We start from the raw sequence: 26,633 nt of genomic DNA, 5'->3' as shown, positions 1-26,633 counted from the left end.
ATAAATGTGTTTTTAATCTTTTATTTTCTTACCATTAGAAAAATTCCTTAGAAACAGAAATTCCTACTGTCAGCGTTTTAGCTGATGAAGAATTCCTTCCCTTCAGAGAAAATACATTTGACCTGGTGGTTAGCAGTTTAAGGTTGGTAATCCACTTTTTAAAAACTGTATGTTATAAATAGATCATTCATGCCATAAAGTTTTGCTATGAGGCAAGGTGTGGTGACTCACACCTGTAATCCTAGCACTTTGGGAGGCCAAGGAGGGCGAATCACTTGAGGTCAGGAGTTTGAAACCAACCTCGCCAACATGTTGAAACCCTGTCTCTACTAAAAATACAAAAAAGGTGGCCGGGCGTGGTGGCATGTGCCTGTAATGCCAGCTACTTGGGAGGCTGAGGCAGGAGAATTGCTTGACCCTGGGAGGCGGAGGTGAGCCAAGGTTGTGCCACCTCACTCCAGCCTGGGTGACTGAGCGAGATTCTGTCTCAAAAAAGAAAAAAAAAAGTTTTGCTATGACAAGGTAAAGCAAATAGATAATGGAATACATTCTTAATAACTTTTTAAAAAACTACAAACCAGTTATCTTGGTTTATAAACTATGAGATTTCTCTGGTAAGGAAATATTCTCTGCTCTCTGGTAGAGATAATATGATATAGTGCTTCAACTTTTTTTTTTTTCTTTCAACTTTCCACAACTTCCTAAAGTTCATCTGTGATAAGTTTTTCTCCCCAATGCATCTTAATATTTTGGAATTGGTCTTGTTGGGAGCAGGAGTTTGAAAGAACATGTTGGCTCTTGTGTTCAAATGTTAGCGCAATTCCAAAATAATAAGTTGCGTTGGAAAGAAAACCCTTCTATCACAGATGAGTTGAGCAAGTTGTGGAAAGTTGGGGGGAAAAAAAAAGAAATTGAGGCTCTATATTATATTATCTCCACCAGAGAGCATAGAATATACTCTTTCAAACTCCTGCTCTCAGCAATCATAAACTCATTCTGGCAAATGTAGGACAGCTAGTTTTCCTTTAGCCTTAATTCTTCTGGCCGGGTACAGTGGCTTACGCCAGTAATCCCAACACTTTGGGAGCCTGCAGTAGGAGGATTGCTTGAAGCCAGGAGTTCACTGTAGCCTGGGCAGCAGTGAAACGCCACCTCTACAAAAAATTAAAAAATTAACTGGGCAAGGTGGCACACGCCTGTAGTCCCAGCTACTTGGGAGGCTAAGCAGGAAGATCGCTTGAGCCTGGGAAGTTGAGGCTGCAGTGAGCCATGATCATGCCACTGCACTCCAGCCTGGGTGACAGAGCAAGACCCTGTCTCAAAATAATAGTAATAGTAATAATAATAATTCTGCACCAGAATGTAGTTCTCAAGATTACTCTTTTCCCTTTATGTTTTCTGTCTTCCTCCACATATGTTACACAAACATGTATTGCCAGTGTGTATCAAATAGGTTATAGGATACAAGGCGTTGAGCCAGATGTTTTGGGTGAATGCAAAAATGAATTAGACAGGGATCCTGTCCTGAAATAACTCAGAGTCTAACAGAGAAAAAATATCTTTGTGGTATCTTATTTCTTCTGTCTTCTTATAGTCAAATAGGTTTTCTTTCAAAAGTTCAACAGGCTCTCCATGTCCAGTTCAACTCTTTTGATAACTGTTTTTAGGGTGACCAATCATCAAGGTCTGCCCAGGACTTTGCCACTTTTGGCCTGAAAGTCTTATGTTCTGGGAAAGCCGGTCACCCTTGATGTTTTCTTTTGTGAGTGTGTAATTCCTTCCCTGGTTTTTTAGATGTGCTGAACAAAGTTAGAAAACTCACATTCTGTTATGAAATGAAAAATATGCAGAACCTTGGTTTATAAAGAACCCTGGGCAGGGAGTCAGAACCTGAGTTTTTGCATTAGCTCATCTGCTTGCTATTTGCAGGTGACTAATTCTGTTGCTTTCTGTTTTCCCATAAGTATGACAGAGTATGTAATATGAGCCCCTTAGTTTTTAAAGTCAAAAAGCTTTAGGAAAGATAAATATGAGCTTAACACAGTATGGTTTGAAATGGGCATTCAATTCTGTCCTGAAACTCAGCATAGGGGAGGTGGTTCTACCAGGAAAGTGTGACCGTACTTTGAGGAGACTGAGAATATGACTTTTGCTGTCACACATGACTACACTGTAGGTGAGAGTAGAGTCAAAAGAAAATTCAAGGGCCGGGCATGGTGGCTCACGCCTGTAATCCCAGCACTTTGGGAGGCCGAGGCAGGCGGATCACTTGAGGCCAGGGGTTCAAGACCAACCTGGGTAACATGGTAAAACCCCGTCTTTACTAAAATACAAAAATTAGCTGGGCATCATGGTTGCATGCCTGTAATTCCAGCTTCTCAAGAGGCTGAGGCATGAGAGTTGCTTGAACCTGGGAGGTGGAGGTTGCAGTGAGCCAAGATTGTGCCACTGCACTTCAGCCTGGGCAGCAGCAAGACTCCGTCTCAAAAAAAAAAAAAGAAAAGAAAATGCAAGAGATTAAGTTTCAGTGTTTATAGCTCTGGTTTTGTTTGTTTTTATCACCTTAAAAGATGTATGTACCACACACCTACTAGAATGGCCCAAATCCAGGACTCTGACAACACTAAATGCCAGCAAGGATGTAGAGTTCATTATTGGTGGGAATGTAAAATGGTACAGGCACTTTGCAAGACAGTTTGGTTGTTTCCTACAAAACTAAACATATTCTTACCATACAATCCAGCGATTGCATGCTCCTTGGTGTTTACCCAAAGGAGATAAAAACTTATATCCCTGCAAAAACCTGCACACAAATGTTTATAGTAGCTTTATTCATAATTGCCAAAACTTGGAAGCAGCCAAGATGTTCTTCAGTAGATAAATGGATAAACTTCGTTATATCCAAACAACAGAATATTATTCAGCACTAAAAAGAAACTGTCAGGCCGTTAAAATATGTGGAGGAAACTTAAATGCGTATTACTGAATGACAGAAGCTAGCCTGGAAAGGCTACATGGTGTAGAATTCCAACTATGACAATATGGAATAAGCAAACTCTGGAGACAGTGAAAAAAATTGGTGATTGCCAGGGGTTGTGTTGGGGAAGGATGAATAGGTGGAGCACAGAGGATTTTTAGGGCGGTAAAGCTACTCTGTGATACTTGATAATGTTGGATATATGACATTATACATTTGTCCAAACCCTTAGAATATACAACACCAAGAGTGAACCTTAATGGAAACTACGGACTTGGGGGGATAATCACATGTCAGTATAGGTTCATCAGTTGTAACAAATGCACACTCTGGAGATGTTGATAATAGGGGAGGCTGTGCATGTGTGGGAATAGAAGTATGTAAAAAAATCTCTGGGTTTTCCTCTTAATTTTGCTATAAACCTAAAATGCTCCAAAAAATAATTAAAAATAAAGTCTTAAAAATTGATTTTTAAAAAAATGGTATATTATTGGAAAACTCACAGAATCAAACTTTTGATGAGTTATACTATTTGCCTTGAAAAAATTTAGGTCTGCAGATAATTTTATTTTCTGAGAAAGTCTGACTTAGAAGAATATTATATTTCTGTAGCTTAATTGATTTAACTGATGAGCTTCTTTGAGCATTTTTACTAGTTTTTGCAAATAAGGTCTCAGAATAGCACTGTTTAGATAAAATGCCATAGTAGGAATGACTTTTACATAATTCAGTGATGAATAATTAGAAAATAATCATATCAGATTCTTTCAGTTAAGCAAAGTGATATATTGACATGGGGAATTTTCTGATGTGACACAAAGAAGGTTTCCCCTAGGAATATTTGTAATTTTAAAACTTGTATGAAAACAATCAGTGGATTTTGATATGCAGTTTTAAACTTCAAAATTAACACCTTTTTATGGGTTATCATTAACCTAGTGATAATTTTATTAATTGTGCCAGTTAAGCTAAAACAAATCTGTATTCTCATATTTTAGTTTGCACTGGGTGAATGACCTTCCTAGAGCACTTGAGCAGGTAAGAAAACTTACGTTCATTCAACTATCTTGTGTTACTTTCTTTATTGTTAGAAACCTACAGATGTTTCCATTTTCACAAACTATTTACTTGTAGGTCTGACAGTTGGGAAAGGAATCAGTGAAATCACCTGGTGCCATTTGGCGTATTAGTAGTACATTGGGCAACTCTCCTTTCCCTGAGAATTTAAGAAATCTAATTGTAGAGATAAGTTTTAAATATGAACAGGCTAGAAACTGTGCAAAATAATATTGATATCATAAGACATTCTCTGTGTGGATTCCTTCTTGTTTCTTATAGTTTAATTGCCTATAAACTTTTTGCGAGTAGGAACCTACTTATTTATATTTGTATTTTCCCAATGCCTTGTACTCAGAGAGTACTAGGTAAATTTTTATCGATTGACACGTATCAATAGACAGGTGAGAGGCAGGTAAAAAGTATGTGTTCAAAGGAGAGAACAAGATCACTGTGGCTTGACGTGGCCTAGAAAAGCTTCAAGAGGAAAGTACTTGAGCAGGGCCTTAGAGGGTGGGTGAAATTTGGATTGGGAAGGCATTCTAAGAAGGGAGAATCGCAGGATAGGTGGAGAGGCACAAGAGCCTCATCAGCATTAAGGAACCAAAAGGAAACCTGTTTGGGGGACTAGTATGGTTCTGGGAAATGAAATGTGATATATTGGGACAGTATTTAGGAGGACTTGAGTGTCAGGTTGAGGAATTTGGAGTTTATGCAATTCAGAGCCACTGGAGCACTTTGAAGAGGAAAATGATATCATGACAAAGCTGGTGGGCAAAATAATAATGGCCATATCTGAATGCGTAACCAGTTTCCAGTTGCTGTGCTCTGTTTTATATTTGTGTTAAATAGCTCTGCAAGATATATTTGTTTTGCTGATTAGAAAGTGATGCCTGTGCCAGATGCGGTGGCTCATGCCTGTAATCCCAGCACTTTGGGAGGCCGAGGCTGGTGGATCACCTGAGGTTAGGAATTCGAGACCAGACTGGCCAACATGGTGAAACTCCGCCTGTACTAAAAATACAAAAATTAGCCAGGCGTGGTGGCAGGTGCTTGTAATCCTAGCTACTTGGGAGGCTGAGGCAGGAGATTCTCTTGAACCCGGGAGGCAGAGGTTGCAGTGAGCTGAGATCACACCATTGCACTCCAGCTTAGGCGACAGAGTGAGACTCTGTCTCAAAAACAAACAAACAAACAAACGAAAAACTGATGCCTGGAGCAGTTGGTTAAATTGAAGGGAGACTGTTTCAGTGGTCCAAGGAGGAGATAAACTAAATCTAGGTGGTAATGGTAGGAGTTAAAAGGAAGAGTATTTAGGACTCTACAAAGAAAGAATCAAGTTTAGTGGCTGATTAGATCTGAAGATCAAACGGGGGAGGCAAAGCTCACTTTCAGGTTTTGAGTCTGAATTAGTAAAAGTAGGAGAGAGAATGTTGATGGTCAGATAAAGGGAATAGAAGATGGCAATAGAAATATGGCAGTTGGACAGGGGAATTGATTTGATAAATAGGTGTTTTCCTTGTGGTGGTTGGAGGGAGCAGGGCCGATAAGTATGCTGAGAGACAAATGTCCAGGGAATAGGCAGTTGAAGATGATTTTAGACTTTAAGAAGATGGCCAAGCTGAAGTTAGAGATTGGAAAGTGGTCATTGTGAAATCATGGAAGTTGATAAGCCGTTTGACGGAGAGTGGGGGCTACAGACTTCTGAGGACTAAGTCTTAGGTGTTTGGTTTAGTAGAGTTTGATGACAAGAAGAGGAAGCAACACTAAAGGTGAAGAAGGGAAGGAACCATAGCCTTTACAAATTATTAATACCGCTTTTAATAGCTTCATGATATATTAAATATACATTTAAGACAGTGCTTTTATTAGAAGAGCCTACTGTGATTTGGATTCTGGTTTACTTCAGAGTCTACCTTTTCCTGTAATGGTCCTCATTGCTGAGAATAGTCATTCAAACTAGTTACAGCTTGTAGTCTGAGAGTGAGCAAAATCTGTGGTACTGGAATTCACTCTGGCCATTATTTTCCTTAAGCTACCAATTAGAACTTGGTTTTGTTTTAAAGCTGGAAAATAATTACTTCTCTTTAAAGAAAACTAATACGTTTCTAGGTTAATGCTGTGAATCATAATGAGTTCTCTGTAGCTTATTCTGCATAATAAGGCACCCCAACTTGATGGCTTAAAACAACAACTGTGTAGCCCACGATTTTGTGGGTTGGCAGTTGGGGCTGGATTTGGTTAGGAAATCTGGGTCTGGCTTAGCTCGTCCATGTGTCTGTGATCAGCTGCCAGATTGTCTGGGAGCTAGCTGATTTGGAGGGCCTCGGTGTGCACAGCTGGCTGATCTCAGCTCCACATCCTCCTCCTCCGCTAGGCTAGCTCAGGCTTGTTCACACATTGTGGCTGGGCTGGGCTCCAAGAGAGCAGGTGGAAGCATGCAACACATTTGAGACCTAGACTTGGAACTGGCACACTGTCACTTCCACTGCATTCTTTTGGCCAAAGCAAGTCACAAGTCCAGCCAAGATTCAAGGGGAGGGGAAATAGACTCCCTATCTTGATGAAAGTTGTTAGAAAATGACAGTTCAGAGGCCATAGATACAGGGAGGTTTGTGATTTTTGCAGCCTACCCCAATTAAAGATTTTTTTCTCTTTCAGCATTTTTCTGATTATAAAACTAAGTTGTACCTATTAGAAAACTTGAAAACGTACAACATATTTTTATAGGCATTAATATTAGTGAATGTATAGTTGTCTTTCCAAGTATATTATGCATCATGATTTTCTGACAGTTGGTTGCATTAGATGTTATTTGTTAAATTATGTGATTATTAATTTGGCATAATAGGAATGGTTGTCATAAAATGTTGATTTAGACACTATATATTTTTTAACATTTATATATGTAAAAATTTGAATCATTTTGTTGTCTTGTATTTATTACAGATTCATTATATTTTAAAACCAGATGGAGTGTTTATCGGTGCAATGTTTGGAGGCGACACACTCTATGAACTTCGGTGTTCCTTACAGTTAGCGGAAACAGAAAGGGAAGGAGGATTTTCTCCACACATTTCTCCTTTCACTGCTGTCAATGACCTGGGACATCTGCTTGGGAGAGCTGGCTTTAATACTCTGACTGTGGTAACTATCAAGTTTGATTAACCCATTACTTACACAGTTCAGAAGTAACTTCTTTTCATTTTAAAGATAGAAAACTGTATGTGTTCATGGTTTTATGGCACTCTTTCTTTCCCCCCTTTTTTTCTTTTTTTAAGGGAAAAGCTCTGATTGACAATGCTTAGTTTGTATAACACATCTTAATTGACACGAGGTAGGAATGTATAATTTTTTACTGTCTGTTACCTTAAAAAGTAGCTCAAAAAATGTATCACAGATAACAAGACAAATTTCTAAACATACAACTCCGTCAAAATCTTCAAATCCAGAATTAGGTGTAAAAAGGGGCTTAGACTATTCCAGATGATAGGAAGAAAAGGGCATAAGTAGGGGAACCTGTAGTATTACCACCACCAACTACCCCCAAACAGTACCATATGAAGCAGAAATGAGAGAATGTGTGTTCTCAAGGCCTACGGTGAGATCAAGGCTAGAGAAGGTAGGACAGGGTGCTGTACTCCATTAGGGCTAGAGAAATATCGAAAGAAGACCCACAGGCAGTCAGTGAGTAATAACCATAAAGTCAGCATGGTAAAGTGATGGAGTAGGACAGTGGGACTTTGGTGTCCAACAGGAGTAACTTGGATCCTTACATTATTTCTTTGCTAGATAGGGACATTTGAGTAACTTACTTTTTTGAGCATTTATTTCTTTTTAAAATGCAAATGTGTGGCTGGGTGCAGTGGCTCACACCTGTAATCCCAGCACTTTGGGAGGCCAAGGCAAGTGGATCTCCTGAGATGAGGAGTTTGAAACCAACTTAGCCTATGTAGTGAGACTCCATCTCTACTAAAAATACAAAAAATTAGCTGGTCATGGTGTTGCATGCCTGTAATCCTAGCTACTCGGGAGGCTGAGGCAGGAGAATTGCTTGAACCTGAGAGGCAGAGGTTGCAGTGAGCTGATGTTGCGCCATTGCACTCCAGCCTGGGCAACAAGAGTAAAATTCCTGTCTGAAAAAGAAAAAAAAAAAAAGCAAATGCTACTCACCTCAGGTGGCTATTAGTATTTAAAGAGATAAAGGGTGTGAAGTACCAGGACCAGCTTACATTAGCTCCTGCCTTCCTCTTTCCCCATCACTCTACTCCTAGCATTTTCTAGAACTAGGCTTCTAAGAGACAGCCATCTAGAGAGAATGATTGCCCTCTTCCTCCTCCCTCCACTAACAGTCTTTTTTTTTTTTTTTTAAATTATTATACTGTAAGTTCTAGGGTACATGTGCACAACGTGCAGGTTTGTTACATATGTATATGTGTTGCATATGTATACATGTGCCATGTTGGTGTGCTATACCCATTAACTCATCATTTACATTAGTTATATCTCCTAATGCTATCCCTCCCCACCACCCCATGACAGGCCCCAGTGTGTGATGTTCCCCTTCCTGTGTCCAAGTGTTCTCATTGTTCAATTCCCACCTATGAGTGAGAACATACGGTGTTTGGTTTTCTGTTCTTGCAATAGTTTGCTGAGAATGATGGTTTCCAGCTGCATCCATGTCCCTACAAAGGACATGAACTCATCCTTTTTTATGGCTGCATGGTATTCCATGGTGTATATGCTGTCTCTTATACACATCTAGATGTGTATAAGAGACAGAAACAAACATGTGCATGTGTCTTTATAGCAGCATGATTTATAATCCTTTGGGTATATACCCCGTAATAGCATGGCTGGGTCAAATGGTATTTCTAGTAGATCCTTGACGAATCGCCACACTATCTTCCACAATGGTTGAACTAGTTTACAGTCCCACCAACAGTGTAAAAGTGTTCCTATTTCTCCACATCCTCTCCAGCACCTGTTGTTTCCTGACCTTTTAATGATCGCCATTCTAACTGGTGTGAGATGGTATCTCATTGTGGTTTTGATTTGCATTTCTCTGATGGTGAGTGATGATGAACATTTTTTTTCATGTGTCTGTTGGCTGCATAAATGTCTTTTGAGGAGTGTCTGTTCATATCCTTCGCCCACTTTTTGATGGGGTTGTTTTTCTCTTGTAAATTTGTTTGAGTTCTTTGTAGGTTCTGGATATTAGCCCTTTGTCAGATGAGTAGATAACAGAAATTTTCTCCCATTCTGTAGGTTGCCTGTTCACTCTGATGGTAGTTTCTTTTGCTGTGCAGAAACTCTTTAGTTTAATTATATCCCATTTGTTAATTTTGGCTTTTGTTGCCATTGCTTTTGGTGTTTTAGTCATGAAGTCCTTGCCCATGCCTATGTCCTGAATGATATTGCCTAGATTTTCTTCTAGGGTTTTTATGGTTTTGGGTCTAACATTTAAGTCTCTAATCCATCTTGAATTAATTTTTGTATAAGGAGTAAGGAAGGGATCCAGTTTCAACTTTCTACATATGGCTAACCAGTTTTCCCAGCACCATTTATTAAATAGGGAATCCTTTCCCCATTCTTGTTTTTGTCAGGTTTGTCAAAGATCAGATGATTGTAGATGTGTGGTTTTATTTCTGAGGGTTCTGTTCCATTGGTCTATATCTCTGTTTTGGTACCAGTACTATGCTGTTTTGGTTACTGTAGCCTTGTAGTAGAGTTTGAAGTCAGGTAGTGTGATGCCTCCAGCTTTGTTCTTTTGGCTTAGGATTGTCTTAGCAATGCGAGCTCTTTTTTGGTTCAATATGAATTTTAAAGTAGTTTTTTCCAGTTATCTGAAGCAAGTCATTGGTAGCTTGATGGAGATGGCATTGAATCTGTAAATTACCTTGGGCAGTATGGCCATTTTCACGATATTGATTCTTCTTATCTATGAGCATGAAATGTTCTTCCATTGTTTGTGTCCTCTTTTATTTCATTGAGCAGTGGTTTGTAGTTCTCCTTGAAGAGGTCCTTCACATCCCTTGTAAGTTGGATTCCTGGGTATTTTATTCTATTTGAAGCAATTGTGAATGGGAGTTAATTTATGATTTGACTCTCTGTCTGTTACTGGTATATAAGAATACTTGTGATTTTTGCACATTGATTTTGTATCCTGAGACTTTGCTGAAGTTGATTATCAGCTTAAGGAGATTTGGGGCTGAGACAATGAGATTTTCCAAACGTACAATCATGTCATCTGCAAACAGGGACAGTTTGACTTCCTCTTTTCCTCATTGAATACCCTTTATTTCTTTCACCTGCCTGATTGTCCTAGCCAGAACTTCCAACACTATGTTGAATAGGAGGGTGAGAGAGGGCATCCCTGTCTTGTGCCAGTTTTCAAAGGGAATGTTTCCAGTTTTTACCCATTCAGTATGATATTGGCTGTGGGTTTGTCATAAATAGCTCTTATTATTTTGAGATACGTTCCATCAATACCAAATTTATTGAGAGTTTTTAGCATGAAGGGCTGTTGAATTTTGTCAAAGGCCCTTCTGCATCTGTTGAGATATTCGTGTGGTTTTTGTCTTTGGTTCTGTTTATATGCCGGATTACGTTTATTGATTTGTGTGTGTTGAACCAGCCTTGCATCCCAGGGATGAAGCCCACTTGATCATGGTGGATAAGCTTTTTGATGTGCTGCTGGATTCGGTTTGCCAGTATTTTATTGAGGATTTTTGCATTGATGTTCATCAGGGATATTGGTCTAAAATTCTCTTTTTTTGTTGTGTCTCTGCCAGCTTTGGTATCAGGATAATGTTGGCCTCATAAAATGAGTTAGGGAGGATTCCCTCTTTTTCTATGATTGGAATAGTTTCAGAAGGAATGGTACCAGCTCCTCCTTGTACATGTGGTAGAATTCAGCTGTGAACCCATCTGGTCCTCGACTTTTTTGATTGGTGGGCTATTAATTATTGCCTCCATTTCAGAGTCTGTTATTGGTCTGTTCAGGGATTCAACTTCTTCCTGGTTTAGTCTTGGGAGAGAGTATGTGTCCAGGAATTTATCCATTTCTTCTAGATTTTCTAGTTTATTTGCGTAGAAGTGTTTATAGTATTCTCTGATGGTCATTTGTATTTCTGTGGGGTCAGTGGTGATATCCCTTTTGTCATTTTTTATTGCATCTATTTGATTCTTCTCTCTTTTCTTCTTTATTAGTCTCGCTAGCAGTCTATCAATTTTGTTGATCTTTTCAAAAAATCAGCTCCTGTATTCATTGATTTTTTTTTTAAGGGTTTTTTGTGCACTAACAGTCTTTCTAAAGGATGTCATTACTCTCTTCAGCGATCAGTCCAATGGACTTACTATGAATTTCCAAACCCCTCAGGCCTAGAAACATCCCTAAACCTGATTAGTGGAAATAGGAACTTCTTGATGAAGAAAGCATCTCGCTACATAATTAGAGATGATGAGCTTAAACACTAAAATAGCTGTTTGGCATGATTTTGTGTGGGTATATTCATGAAATCAACCAACCAAAAATAGATTGTGTCATATCCTTGCTTGTTTTGATAGAAAGCAAGGGGCATGGACAAGTAGGGCCCCTGATGTTGGAAAGGAGCCTCCAGGGACGGGAAGAATTAACAGGCTGGAGGACTAGGCTGGGAACCGAAGAGAACCCCAAAGGCTTCACACCTGTGTCTAGGATTGACCTTTTGTTAACTTTTAAGCGGCCTGAGTCCATAGAAACTGCATTCTGAGAGGTTGCGTGGCTAGAAATCGGAAAACTGCTTCATATGAGTGCTCTACTTTGTAATGAAAATAAACACTGTTAATACAGGCAATTGTACGTTGAAGGATCATTGTATTTATATTTGTAATTGTATAAGTAACAAATATATTTTGGTTGTAACTATTAAGCTATACAGATAAAGTGAAAGTCTTATCATTCCCCCTTAATCCTAAAAATGCTCAGCTCTCTCTTGAGAGAGTTCTCAAAATTTTGGTCTCAGGACCCCACTACACACTGAAAAATTACTAAGAAACTTAAAGGGCTTTTGTATAGTGAGTTAACATCTGTCAGTATTAAATATATTAGACATTAAAACTGAATTTGTTTTAGTATTCATTTAAAGCCAACAATAATATACCTATTACTTGTTAACATAAATGACCCTTTTTAATAAAAAATAACTATATTTTCTTTCTTTTCTTTTTTTTTTTTGGAGACAGTTTCACTCTGCCACCCAGGCTGGAGTGCAGTGGCGGGATCTCGGCTCACCACAACCTCTGCCTCCGAGGTTCAAGTGATTGCACTGCCTCAGCTTCCCGAGCAGCTGGGATTACAGGCACGTGCCACCACGCCCCGTTAATTTTTGTATTTTTAGTAGAGATGGGGTTTCACCATGTTGGCCAGTCTGGTCTTGAACTCCTGACCTCAAGTGATCCGCCCACCTCAAATCCCAAAGTGCTGGGATTAGAAGCGTGAGCCACTGTGCCCGGCCATATTTTCTAAAACAAAAATAATTGAAAGAGAAGAATGGCATTGCTTCACATTTTTGCCAGTTAATGTGTACCTTAGTAAGAGAGCTAGATTCTCACGTCTGCTTCCGCATTCAAGTCTCTTGATATACCACGTGTCATGTCATGTCGCCTCTACAATAACCCATTGTAGAATAAGAGGTAAAAAGCCAAATATCTAAGTATTATTATGAAAATAATTTTGACTTCGTGGACCCCAAAAAAAGTCCTAGGGACCCCAGGACTCTCCAAACCACACCTGGAGAACTGCTGTCCTAGATGTAGCTACTATTATCAGTTTAGTGTGTAACCTTCCAGACTTTTTTTTGTTTTTAAACAAGAACTACTTTACTATATATAGACTCATATGTATTTATACATTTCTGAAACTTTAAATTCTTAACAGTATATGTATTTTTAATGTATTGTTAATATAAGAGTTTTTCTAAATTGGTGTGGATATATTTGCACTTCTTAATTTCCACATATTATTTCCTAGTATGAATGTACCACAGTTTTACTTAACTATTTCCCTGTGAATGACCTTTAGGTTTGTTCTGAGTTTTTTGCCAGTAGTAGCAGTGCTGCAGTGAATATCCTTCTATAGAAATTCATTTATGTATTCAGTCTTGCAGCAAACATTTACTGAGTACCTTCTATGTGTCAGGCACTATCCTAAGTACTTCAAATACAGCAGTGAACAAAACAGAAATCCCTGCCTGGTGTTTTTGGGTTTATAGCAGGGCTGTTGGTAAACTTTAGACGGTTCAATAACACTGGGATGTTGTACACAAAATTTGTGGTGGTGGTGTTCATAAATGGAGGAAAGTACCCATGGTTTTCATCAGATCTTGAGAGACCTCATATAACTAAAAATTGATTAGGAACCAGTGATTTAAAACCTTTTTGATAACATTTATTTTACTTATAATATGGGAAAAATTTCCTTTACAGTCTGTCCTCTTGAGAATCGTCTTCTGTATTGCTGTGTCTCCAACCTGTTACTGAGATGACAAAAGAATCTCTGGGAATGTAAAGCCTCTAAAAAGTATAGAGGGGTGTAGGGCTGGGATGGTGTGGAGGGGTGTGGTGCACATTGTTATGAGGTGATGTTAAAAAATTTATATGAGGTCATACAGGTTAGTCAGCAATATTACAGGACTCAAAAATTATTGCCCATTAGGAAAAAATGGGATTTCTGCTGATCACCAGAAGAAAGTTAAATTATGTGAACTACACATGGTTTTCTATGGTTATAAAGAATGAATTTTAGAAAGATTTCTACTAAAAATGTTTAACCTGATATTAAAATGTTTAAAAGCCTACATTTCTATTAATTGGGAAATCTAATTCAAAATACTATCCATATTCTCTAAAAATGAGCCTAATGACTCATACTTTAATATAAAAATATTGGTGTACAATCTCCTTTATACAATTAGAGAGTTGCTGATTTAATAAGAAAGTTATAAGAATGTGTTCTTGAATCATTATATTTATCCTTTGAGGCATGTATATGGTTTTGTTTCTGAAGTGCTGTATTAATACTGTGTCCTGGCCAGACACCGTTGTTCGCTCCTGTAATCCCAGCACTTTGGGAGGCCTAGGTGGGAGAATCACTTCAGCCTAGGATTTCAAGACCAGCCTGGGCAACATAGGGAGACCCCATCTCTACAAAAAGAAATTTATAAATTAGCTGGGCCTGTCTAGTCCCAGCTACTTGGAAGGCTGAGGTGGAAGGATTGAGCCTGGGATGTTGAGGCTGCAGTGAGCCATGATCTCATCACTGTACTCTAGCCTGGGTGACAGAGCAAGATTCTGTCTCCAAAAAAAAAATAATAATAATATGTGTTCTAATTCATTTTCTAAAAATTCCCATCCAAAAAAGCTTTTGTATAATCAGCTATACAGGTTTATGTTGCATATATTAGATATATTACTTTCATGCTACAATGGATTTTTATTTTTAAAGTGAAATCGAGTCAAATTAGTATCATAGTTGTATTTACATCTTAATATTGTGTTTTCATCTTAATGAATTATTTTCAGAGAATCAGCATTCTAAGTAAAGCTGATTTCCTTTTTAGAATTGAACTACCAGGGTAGTACTTTAAGAGAATGGTGCAAGGCCTGGCACCATGGCTCACACCTGTAATCCTAACACTTTGGGAGGCCGAGGCAGGCAGATCAGGAGGTCAGGAGATTTGAGACCATCTTGGCTAACACAGTGAAACCCCGTCTCTACTAAAAATACAAAAAAATTAGCCTTGCGTGGTGGCACGTGCCTGTAGTCCCAGCTACTTGGGAGACTGAGGCAGGAGAATCGCTTGAACCTGGGAGGCGGAGGTTGCGGTGAGCCAGGATCGCACCACTGCACTCCGGCCTGGGCACTGGGCAACAAAGTGAGACTCCGTCTCAAAAAGAAAAAAAGAATGGTGCAGATATGGTCGCCTTTAATTTAAATAAGGCCTTCAACAAAGCTGTTGTGGCATTCTTTTGATTGAGGTGGAGATAGTGCTTTTAGTTGGTTTCATTGAAGAATTATTTTCAAAGGATATTGCTTAATGGCCACATAACAGCCTGGAAGGAATTTTGTTTTTAATCTTAGGATCTCCTCTTAAAAATAGCTTGTTAATATAGAAAAGTATATGGATGATGAATGTTCATGGTCTCACTACCCAGAGGTCTCATTAAAAAGCATACACAACCTGATATGTGTATATGTTTTTTTAAAAGAAGAATAAAAATGAATATATGGAGAGAATGATACACAATAAGGTGTAAAGTGAAATGAAGTCTTCTTCTCCTCACTTCTCCCTGTGTTGCCCAGGCTAGAGTGCAGTAGTGAGGTCTCTGCTTACTGCAGCCTCCACCTCCCAGGTTCAAGGGATTCTCATGCCTCTGCCTCCCAAACAGCTGGGACCAGAGGTATGTGCCATCACACCCAGCTAATTTTTTTTTTTTTTTTTTGGAGACAGTCTCACTCCTTCATCCAGACTGGAGTGCAGTGGTGTGATCTTGGCTCACTGCAACCTCTGCCTCCCGGGTTCAAGTGATTCTCCTGCCTCAGCCTCATGAGTAGCTGGAACTGCAGGTGCGTGCCACCACGCCTGGCTAATTTTTTGTATTTTTAGTAGAAATGGGGTTTCACCATGTTAGCCGGGATGGTCTTGATCTCCTGACCTTGTCATCTTCCTACTTCAGCCTCCCAAAGTGCTGGGATTACAGTCATAAGCCATCGTGCCTGGCCCTCCTCCTGACTTCTCAAACCCTGGTCCCTTTCCCCAAAGATTTGTTAGCTGTGTCATAGACATCCTTTCAGATCAATTTTTTTCATAGACCCATAGAGTACACTTACATCATTTAAATCCACTTATATAATACTACATGCCCTCTTTTGCTTTTTTTTTTTTTCCGGTCAATAACATATCTTGGAGATTTTTTCCTACAGACATGTGTCTACCTTATTTTTTGAGAACTGTACAGTATTTTATAGAATACATGTTCTTGAATTTGTTTAACCAGTCCTCTATTAATGATTTATTTTAGGCTAGTTTCCGGCCAGGTGCCGTAGCCCAGGCTTGGAGTCCCAGCACTTCGGGAGGCCAAGGCGGGTGGATCACGCGCTTAGGAGATCGAGACCAGCCTGGCTAAGACAGTGAAAGCCCATCTCTGCTAAAAATACAAAAAAATTATTAGCCAGGTATGGTGGCAGGCACCTGTAGTCCCAGCTGCTTGGGAGGCTGCGGCAGGAGAATGGCGTGAACCCAGGAGGCGGAGCTTGCAGTGAGCGGAGATTGCACCACTGCATTCCAGCCTGGGTGGCAGAGCGAGACTCCGTCCAAAAAAAATACAAAAATTAGCCAGATGTGATGGTGTGTGTCTGTAATCCCAGCTACTGGGGAGGCTGAGGCACAAGAGTCACATGGGCCCAGGAGGCAGAGGCTACAGTGAGCGGAGATCGTGCCACTGCACTCCAGCCTGGGCAACACAGCAAGAATCTGTCTTAAAAAAAAAAAAAAAAAAAAAAGATTTATTTTAGGCTACCTTCCAATAAGAACGAACTCCCACTTTTAGTGCCTAACACAATAAAATTTTATCACATCACAACTGCATGCCGGTGGGACAGCCCATCTCTGTCTTGTAGCTGTGCCATCTAGCCCTGTGTTCTATAAGGCCACAGCAAAAGAGATGGCCTGGAAAAGGCTCTAGCTCTTAACTGTCTTGCCTCTCCTTTCTTTGGCCAAAAGAAATATGTGTTTGAGATTAGGAAGTGTCACGGAGCACCTGGGTATTTGGAGAGCATCAGTGGTCTCTGCCACTGTACGAACAGTAAAGTCCTGTATCAGGCTTCAAAAAGAAGAGGAAGTCATTACCCAATTGTTCATTTGAGAAACAAACTCCGCATGTATCAGCAATGTGCTCATTTCCTAAACAAGCCTGTTGGCTGCATTACTAGATGCAGAATGAAATATTTTGATTCTAGATGCCCCATTTTAAGAAAGATTGATATTGACACTGTCCAGGGACATGTAGTCAGAACATGTAAGGATCTACAGATCTGTAGTCCCAGCTACTCGGGAGGCTACAGATTTTTGTGTCCTGAAGGTTTTCAAAGACTTGGAGAAGAGGGTGATGGTTTGTAGGGTACAGAATACTTTTATTCTGTGTGGTTCCCAAGGAGAGAACTAGAACCAATGATGGAGTGTTAGAATGATTTCTCTCACAATGGAGGATATTTAATCAGCAATTAGAGACCTTCATAAATCAAGCATAAGCCAGATGACATCTATGAAGAATATTGTAAAGATTTTTTACTTAGCATGGGAGATTGGTCTGGGTAATCTCTGTGGCCTCTTTCTAAATCTGGAATTTTGTATCATGAATGTCAAATGAATATTTCTTTTTCTTTTTAAATAGGACACTGATGAAATTCAAGTTAACTATCCTGGAATGTTTGAATTGATGGAAGATTTACAAGGTAAGGCACTTGAAAGAATGTTTAGACTCCATGGGGAAAGGTAGGCCAAAAAAAAGAATTTTTAGACTCCATTTGAGAGAGACATTTTGAGAGCCAGCTCTTTGGCAGGCACTGGACAATGCACTAGGGATCCATTGTTGAGGAGAAAGCAGACTGTCTTCATGGAACGTCTGATATAAAATGGAGGAGGCAGGCACCAGGCAGCTGTCAAAAAGATAAGTGTTAAATTAGAATTGTGGTCAGTGCTATGAAGTAGAGGCATATAGTGCCACGGCTGTTTGTCAAAAGATGGCACGACTTTTTTTTGAAGTGCACTTGAGGATGATAGAACACATTGGTGACTTCCTTCAGCCACAGTTGGCAGCTGAGATATAGGCTCAAGAAGGAAGGTAGTTGGGTTGGTTTAGTAGAAGTAGGGTTTTGTCGGGGGGAAATGTCCCAATCTGGGAGACAAAGAAGTCCTATCTGAGGAAGTAGCAATTGACTGTGCTCTAAAAAAAATGGAGATGAATTAACTGGGTAGACAGAGTAAGCAAGTGAGTCCGAGGCAAGGAGAACAGCATATGCAAAGGCCCTCCTGTGAAAATGAACATAGCAAGAACTGAAAGAAGGGCATTTTGGCTGGTGTACAGGGAGTAAGAAGGAGAGAGTTAAGTGATGACCTTGGTGGGTCAATGGGAGTCACAGATCAAATGCAGAAGTACTTTATAGGCCTTGTTAAAATTGTTTGCCCTTATCTTAAAACGCCCCTTGAGGCATCTTAGAGAGATAACCGTATCAGACTTGGATTTTGAAAGGAGTAGATTGGCAGATAAACTAGTAGTGAGATTAGTATCAGTAAAGCTTGTGTGATGATGGTGGTTTGTACTAAGGTGGTGGCAATGGAGATGAAGAGAAGCAGATGCATCCCAGAGATGTTTAGGAGGTAAATTTTGCAGTTCCTGCTGGTGGATTGGATGTGGGCAGATGAAGGAGAAAGACATTTGAAGCATAATTGCTGAGTTTTAGCTCACAGAGAGAGATGGTGTTCTTCACTGATAGAGGAAACAATAGAATAGCAGGTGTGGGCAGGTACAGCCCTTGAGTTTACATTTGGATACATTGGGTTCGAAGTGCTTTTGAAATACCTAAGAGGTTATGTCAAGTAGGCAGTTGAGTATGTGGGTAGGTAGCTCAGAGGAAGCTACTGGCTTGGTTAAAAAGTTGGGAGTCAGTTGTGAATAGGTGACATTCAAAGCATTTGCCTAGGATAAGAACATGGAGTGAGCAGAGAAAGTGGCTTGATACTGAGCCTTTAGCAGGTGGGTAGACTACGTCTGAGCCTACAAGGAGACTTGAGAAGGAGTAGCCAGCAAGGTGTTCCGGAAAAACACGAGAAAAGTGTAGAATTGCCTGAACCAAAGGAAAGAAAGAATGTTTCAAAACAAAGGGAGCACTTAGTAGCATTTAAAGCAAACTATGAACTGAAAAGGAAGTTCACTAGATTTAGAAACAAGAAGGTTATTGGTGTCCCTGGTGAGAGCTCTTTTGTTGGAGCCAGGAGAGTAGAAGGGGAGTAGGTTGAGGAATAAGTGGAAAATGAGGAACTGGAGACAGCAAATGTGTGCTGTTCTTTCAAGAAGTCTAGTGGTGAAGAAGAGGTGAAGGATGGAAGGTTACAGGTGTCAGAAGAGAGGAGAGGAATAGGAGTTGGGATGAGTTTTGTTTTTTTTTTTCTAAAACTTGAATTTAACTGCTGACTAGAAGAATCTAAGTGCTTTCGTAGAAGAGGTGACTCTAGAAGAGAGGGAAAAGATAATTGATGATGACAGGTGTCTGAGAAGGTGGGAAGGGTGCAATACAAGGGCCAGTGGAGGGGTTGACCTTGCTAAGGGGAGAGGCAGAGTTATAGCAGGAAGGGAGAACAGATAGCACCAAAGGACGTGTAGGTGTTTATGTTTGAAAGCAAGAAGTTCCCATCTTGTGGATCTTTCTTTTTTTTTTTTTTTTTTTTGGTCAAACAGGAAGTAATATATGCTAAGAATGAAAGAGAGTTTTGAGAAGTGAACGGAACCATTTGAAATAGTCATTATAGGGAATGAGAAGGTGAACTGACCATCAACAGTAGGTGGTAGCTCAGGACGAGGCACAAAAATCAGGTAGTTGAATTAGTTTGGGTTGGGGGTTTGCTAGTTAAAAATGACAGAGACAAAGGTAAAAGATAATTCTAGGAATATAATTGAATTAATAGGTTAAAGAATCTTAGCTGGAAGAAAAGGGAAGTGGGAACAAAAAAGAGTGAGCTGATAAATTGGGAGGAAGAAGAAGAACTGTGCACAGGTGATTCCAAGGCAGTCAGGGAATGGTCATGGTTGGAGTTCCTGAACACACTGGAGGGACCAGGAGGATATGGTCAGAAAATGAGATGTTTGATGATTTTGGAAGTAAAGCAGTTACAAGTGATAACTTGGTTTGGGACATGTCTCAGGTATCAAGGCAGAGGTGGCGTAATGGAGTGGTTGATTAGAGATGAGATTTTAAAATCTTAACTTGTTGATTATTAACATGAAGTCACCCAGGATGGTGGCAGTACTGGGAGTGTAGAGGAAAACTGAGCCAAGTGCCAAACCTTTCAATGAATGAGGGGAGTGACTAACCTGATGTCAGACAGCAAGCAGGAGTCAGGAGAAGATTACAGCCTTATGGTGTGGGGCCTCAGCAGGATGAATGTGTTTAATGGGGTAGAGAAGTAATGGCCTGGAAGAGGCTTCAAGGAGTAAGAAGGACACAGACCAAACTCTGAAAGAGGTTAGATATGCAAAAATAAACTCAATTACTTGAAAGGGATGCTAGAGAAGCAGTTTCCTCAAAAGAGAGCTTCAGCTTGCCTCCTTTGTGGGAATTTGTGAGGTGGTTATTTTATATATACAGACTAACATCAAAAATAGTTTCGATGAATGGGGGAAGCTAGAGAGGTTAAAGGTATATTCTGTGAATCCAGAACTATACTTACCTAGGGGAGACTTTATCTGGATCCTGAAAAATTGTAAGATGATTTAAAGAAAGAGGATTATGCAAATAAGTATCTAGTCTTTACTTACAGATTTATAGTCTTTTGTGAGCTTTGTTGTACTTGCTTCCTTAAGTTACGAGTGAGAAGAATTAGGGCCAAAGAGAACAGTTGCCTGTCAAGTGGCAGAATTAGCTGCCAAACTCATGCTTTTTGACTCTGCCCTGGCACTGTCTGAACTGACCCTGTTCCTTCTTGTAGTTGCCCTTCCGTAACAAGGTTCATTTTACCTATCGTGCAGCCTCCTCTGAGTGTGGAGCTTCTGTCACTCTGCAAACAGAAAGATGTGTAACTGAAATCTTACCATTGTCATCAGTTTTCATTCATTAATAGAGAGATTGGCAGCCAATAGCATGCGTGGCCAAGATGACAGAGGATCAGTAATAAGCCACACACACCCCTTCCCCAGCACTACCCCAAGGACTTACCTGATGTAATCAAGGAGCCACTTTATCCAAAGGCTTGAGAGATGATGGTGGGCTGATGATTTATCACTTGGGCTCTAGTGATAAAAATATTATTCAAATACAGCATTTATTTTTATTCTGCTATAGAATCTGTGTTCATTTCAAGAAAGAAAAGAGAAAAATACTAGAAATTAGACCTATCCGTTGGAAAAGGTTACTTCCCACTGATTTCAACGTATATACAGCACTTAACTCTGTGCTCAGTGCACTTCTCTGAGGTTTTTCTAATACCCTAATTTTACCTGTGAGAAAATTGAGGCATCAAGAAGTTCAGTATCTTGTCCATGGTCACACTGAATCTGTAGTTACAATTTGAATTCAGAGTCCTATACTGCATATTTGATATGTATGTGGTTCTTTAAATTCAGATTAACATGTATATTCAGCGAAATGTATTAATCTTAAAGGTACAGCTGCTTGTGTTTTAACCACCATCCTGACCAAAATATTGAACATTTTCAGTCTCTCAGAAGGTCGCCTTGTGCTCCTTCCAAATTGATAACCCCCTCTTTTCCTAAAGGTTTCATTTGTTTTTCAGATGGAGTCTCACTCTGTCACCTAGGCTAGAGTGCAGCAGCACGATCTTGGCTCACTGCAACCTCTGCCTCCTGGGTTCAAGTAATTCTCCTGCTTCAGCCTCCCAAGTAGCTGGTATTACAGGCATGTGCCACCATGCCTGGCTAATTTTTGTATTTTTAGTAGAGACTGGGTTTCACCATGTTGGCCAGGCTGGTCTCGAACACCTGACCTCAGGTGATCCACCCATCTTGGCCTCCCAAAGTGCTGGGACTACAGGTATGAGTCTCCTAAAGGTTTTAAATAGACCATATATTTTCAGGAACTATGGCCTAATACTTTCAGATGCTTTCCTAGTGCTTCTCTTTTTTTTTAACTGTAACATCTGTTACAGAAATCAGATTTCTTAGTTTTTGATACATCTTATCCATAGGAATATTAAGAGGAATTATTTAAACTTATAAAATGATATTTAATAAAATGGATACAATCATTAACAGGTTGGTTTTATGTATCTTCGCTTACCGTTTATTGAGCATCTACCCATGTGCCAACCGCTGAGCCAACAGTGGAAATACATAGTTCCTGATCTCAGGGAGCTTATATTGTAGTAGGGAAGAAGAAACACACAAAGATAGAGACAGACTCATACATTCAACTGAAAATGAAATCATTTATAATAAAGTACAAGGAGAAACACAGGAGGAAAAGGCCTTAAATCTGCTTAGGGAGTCAGGAATGCTTTTGCAAAAGAGGCAGCACCTAAGCAAAAATGAGTTTGCCTGGAGAATGAAAGGTGGGTTGAGGTTTAAGAGAGCTAACATTGCATCCACATGGAGGTAGAATAGGATATGCACATCCTTCACTCTCCTGATTAAGGAATGGTACCATAATCCAGTATTCCTTGAGTATGTAGAACAGGGAGATGATGGGAAATGATACAGGATCAGAGGTTTCTACATTTTTTTCAGATTAGCATTGTAATGTCTTGGAAGAATTTTGCACAGAGTAGAGAAAATGAGACAGATTTGTGTGTGTTAGAAAGCTCACCTTCCAGCATTGTTTATGAGGGATAGTTTATGAGGAAGGAAAGACTAGAGCTAACATGGTTAATCTGTTTGTTTTTTTGTTAAATGTATGAGGAAACCCAGGCACAGACAGAAGTAAAGTAACTTGTTCCAGATGATAATAATTAGTGAGTGGTAGAGCCATGATTTAAACCTAGTTGAGCAGCCTGATTTGTATGCTGAAATCTTAGCCATTCTCCCATGGAAAAAGTCAGAGGCAGAAGAGATGGGAAGAAGCATAGGCAGGGGGTGATGGAGGCAGGGAGACCGTGGGAGACTTTCAGGTGTGCTCTTCTGCTGACTGGAAGATCATGTTACTTCCAAATTTGTTTCTGGTATTTTACATTTATGGTATACATTTTTTCTTAATGGTTGTGGTGTGTCTCATTGAAGCTGCTATTATTAATTCACAGAAGAAAAGTCCAGAATGTTGACCTAATTTTACAAAACAAGCTGCATATCAGCTGATGAATGCATGAGAAATTTTCAAGGCTTTCACAGTGGTCTTAAGGTAAGTTCAGTTATTTTTTTAAACAATACTCAGTATTGTTTTTAGTAAACCATAATAAATTAGGTTTATTTTTAATAAGCAGTTGAACTTCACCTTGAAAACACTGTGAGAGTCTTAAACAGTTAACCTGCTAGCCAGATTTTTCTGTTATCTCAAAGCCCAGGGCGAGTTGGAAGTCCCAAAGTTTCAGTTTTTCCCTGGGTGGTCTTCAGTAGAGGTCCCCCATGATGCATTAGGAGGTGTTATTCTTTTATAGATGGCAAAACTGGAATTCGATAGAGGTTGAATGACTTTGTCCCCGGTTATGTAAGAGTTAAAACTGGGAGTGTGATCCCAAAGTCCACTCTTTCCACCACCTCACACTGCTTCTGCAAGAAGGGAGGTTCAGTGTGGCAGTGTGAGTGGCTCGTGAGGGAAGGTTGGAGTGCTGCACAGTTACACCCTGTGCTCTGCAGTAGTGCTCTTGAATTTCTGTATGGCTGATGTAGGTCAGACCTTCAGAGAGTGTTATACCTACTAATCTTAATTAGTATATCCTACTACTGATTGTTTAGAAGGCATTTTAGAATTTATAGTGCATCACATGTTTATCTTTTCTACTAGTATTGTCCCTAACTAATGCATAATTAAGCCATAGCAGCAAGAAGTTGAGCAAAAATGAAAGCACCATACCTGAGCAACAGACTCTTCCAATGTGAGACCCAGTTTACCTCTGGTCGCTTGATATGGTTAAAATTCGAGCACTAGAAGCCTTTAAGGAGCATCTAGTCTGATGGCTTTGAAGACCACGGATGATTGTCACGAGGTCATCCAGCTGCTTCACGACACCAAGAATGTGGTCCACCTTTTTTTTTGATGATAATTAACCTACTAGTTTGTGTCTGTCGTTCTTCATGAATTGGGGCTGTTGCACTTAGAGGATTTTAGTAGCAGGGATTCATTATTTTAGGGAATAGTAGAAATCATTTGAGATTGAAGAGAAGAAAAAGGTTTAGGTGCAGCTAATTTGTTGATTGTTTTTAATAAGACTATTGAAAATGTGGTAGATTACTATTTTTAAACTGAAAGAATACTGATATTGGTAAGTTTATTCATTTCATGATTAGTGAAAGTAGAAAAACAAAACTAAGATAACATTTGATCATGTAGTAAAGTTTAATATAGAGAACACTTGAAGGATTTTTATTTCTGAAATTCTTTTAATTTTGTAGAATGGCTTAAAATGTGCTCAGAGTAAATTTAAGTATTTGTATAAAGAAAAATCAAATATACAACATTAATCTTAAATGAACAATAGAATAATGCTTAACCTAGTTTTTCACCATCAACTTGAAGGAAAGAAGTCTAAAAATTTTAAAACATTAAGAGAAGTGCCTCTAAAAGAATGCACATAATTATTTCCTAATGTGAGATTAGTAAAAATTAGTAAAATATTGTAAATCTGAGAACACATAGTAGCTTTGGTAACTATCTAATGAGTTTCAAAGCCATCTTCCAAGTTTCACAATCATACTTACATTATGGCTTAGGAGTGAGGCATTGTGGCACTGACCTGTCTTCCTCCAAAGAGCGGCTGAAAGGAGCATGAGTTATGACATGCTTGGTAAAGTTCTCACCAACTACTGACAACTCACCTGGGGTGGCAGTCACCTGGGTTTTGCCCAGCGGGCTTACTTTACACCATTGCTGGCAAGTAAAGCATTGTGGGGCTGCCTCCTGAAATGTCACTTGCCTGTCTTAATATTCAAAAAGTTTCAAGTAGTTTCGCTTTGGAGTCACTAAGAAGCCTAGCTATAATCTGAAAGTGAAATGAGATTTAGGTTTACATGACCCTTAGAGAATGAGGACAGGTAGATGAGATGGAATTAAGTCTGTGGTGTTGAGCTGTTCAGGGCATTTGCTGTATTATCTCAAACTACCTGTAGTGTATTTTTAGGTATGGGTGAGAGTAACTGTTCTTGGAATAGAAAAGCCCTGCTGCATCGAGACACAATGCTGGCAGCTGCAGCCGTGTACAGAGGTAAGGGATGACCACTCTTTCACCTGCCTCACCATGGCACTTGTGCTGTATCATGTTGATTCCTTTCACATTGCCAATGTATTTTCCATTCCCATTAAGGCTCCCTCAGACTTCATGTCCTTCCTCTCAAAACACAGATCCTGTGGCTTTTTCCAGACAGCCTTAACGATTTCCTTACCCTCAGTATTAATAATTTTTCATGTAAGTTGTTCTCAGAATCTTACGAATATCCTATACCCATTTCTTTTTGAAGAACATGACCTTTATTGAGGAGAAATTTTTTCCTACTTGCATTTTTTCAGACTTTAACCATTATTGTCTTTTTAGAAATGTACAGAAATGAGGATGGATCAGTACCTGCCACATATCAGATCTATTACATGATAGGATGGAAATATCATGAGTCACAGGTAACATTATTAAGGTGGATCACTTTTCTTAGTGGGTTCATGTTCAGATTATTGTTTACTAACTGGGGGGAAGGGGTAATATAAGACAGCATTAATGGCTTTAATTGGAACTGTGTATTATCTATTTCTGATGTCTTTAATCTTTATTATTTTCAGGCAAGACCAGCTGAAAGAGGTTCTGCAACTGTGTCATTTGGAGAACTAGGAAAAATAAACAACCTTATGCCACAGGGGAAAAAATCACAATAAATATTTATTCAATGTAAATGTCCAGAATTTTCATCAGAAATGGATAGTTTTCACGTCTAAAATTATTACATTTTGAAGCAAGAAGCACTCTAAGCTATTTACTAATAGACTTTTCATATAATTAGGAAAACCTGATATCACATCTATAGTAACCTTTTCAGTTTCATATTGTTTCTGTTTTCATAAGGATACTGCTGAGTGTCTTTGCAGATTGAGCCTAAAAGCAAAGAAAATATTTCCCTAAAATATTTGCAAATAATGTTCACATATGTAAATGCCTGGGAAAATATTACTCATGCTGACCTTTTGTACCTTTTTCTCCTGCTTTGATATTTTGTTGCTTCTGCGAAAGGACCACAGCCATGGAGATGAGAGGAGGAACAAATTGGTCGGTTCTTTAGAGTTCTGGCTCATTTAGATTGAAAAACATAGACTTTTTATAATCACTATTGTAGGGTACTTAAGCCAAAGTTGTATTTGTCATACTGTTTTCTTTGCCTTGAAGAGGAACAGATGAATATGCACCTTCTCCAGAGTTATGTGGTTTTAGAATTTAGAAGAGCATGTATCTTTATTAAATCCCTCCTCAACTCTTTTTAAAGCATCTGAATTTAACCTTATTTCTTTTTTACCTCCATGGTGTGGGTGGGACCACCATGGTTTTACACCCTACCCTACCTTAGGGAAGAAGAAAACATTTTAAAGAATTACAGAAGCAGAATCACATGTAAAAGTCTCTGCACAGTCATCAGTTTATTGTTAGGCTTTCCTTTGTATTTTCTGGGCTTAAGCACTATTGTCTTAATCTAAGTTCAC

The 26,633-nt window shown here is 39.3% G+C and overlaps 1 protein-coding gene across 2 annotated transcripts in view; it reads left to right on the top strand.

Moving 5' to 3' along the window:
- NDUFAF5 (NADH dehydrogenase (ubiquinone) complex I, assembly factor 5) overlaps positions 1-25,971 on the top strand; it is a 35,733-nt gene extending 9,762 nt beyond the window's left edge. The window contains exons 5-12 of one of the 2 annotated variants that reach the window (XR_001007688.1): positions 39-142; positions 3,976-4,015; positions 6,983-7,180; positions 17,468-17,528; positions 23,041-23,138; positions 25,075-25,158; positions 25,486-25,568; positions 25,725-25,835. Coding sequence is in view for 1 of the 2 variants with exons in the window: in XM_011995209.1 (XP_011850599.1) it covers positions 39-142; positions 3,976-4,015; positions 6,983-7,180; positions 17,468-17,528; positions 25,075-25,158; positions 25,486-25,568; positions 25,725-25,817 (663 nt within the window). In the remaining variant the exon portion in view is untranslated. Of the gene's footprint in view, positions 1-38; positions 143-3,975; positions 4,016-6,982; positions 7,181-17,467; positions 17,529-23,040; positions 23,139-25,074; positions 25,159-25,485; positions 25,569-25,724 lie in introns of both variants that reach the window. The other variant, XM_011995209.1, reaches the window with a different exon arrangement.
- The last annotated feature ends 662 nt before the right edge of the window (positions 25,972-26,633 follow it).

The sequence above is a fragment of the Mandrillus leucophaeus genome, unplaced genomic scaffold (assembly GCF_000951045.1).
Source record: "Mandrillus leucophaeus isolate KB7577 unplaced genomic scaffold, Mleu.le_1.0 Scaffold476, whole genome shotgun sequence".
NCBI lineage: Eukaryota > Metazoa > Chordata > Mammalia > Primates > Cercopithecidae > Mandrillus > Mandrillus leucophaeus.
The sequence above is the reverse complement of the archived record's forward strand: the minus strand, read 5'-3'. Positions and strand labels throughout refer to the sequence as shown.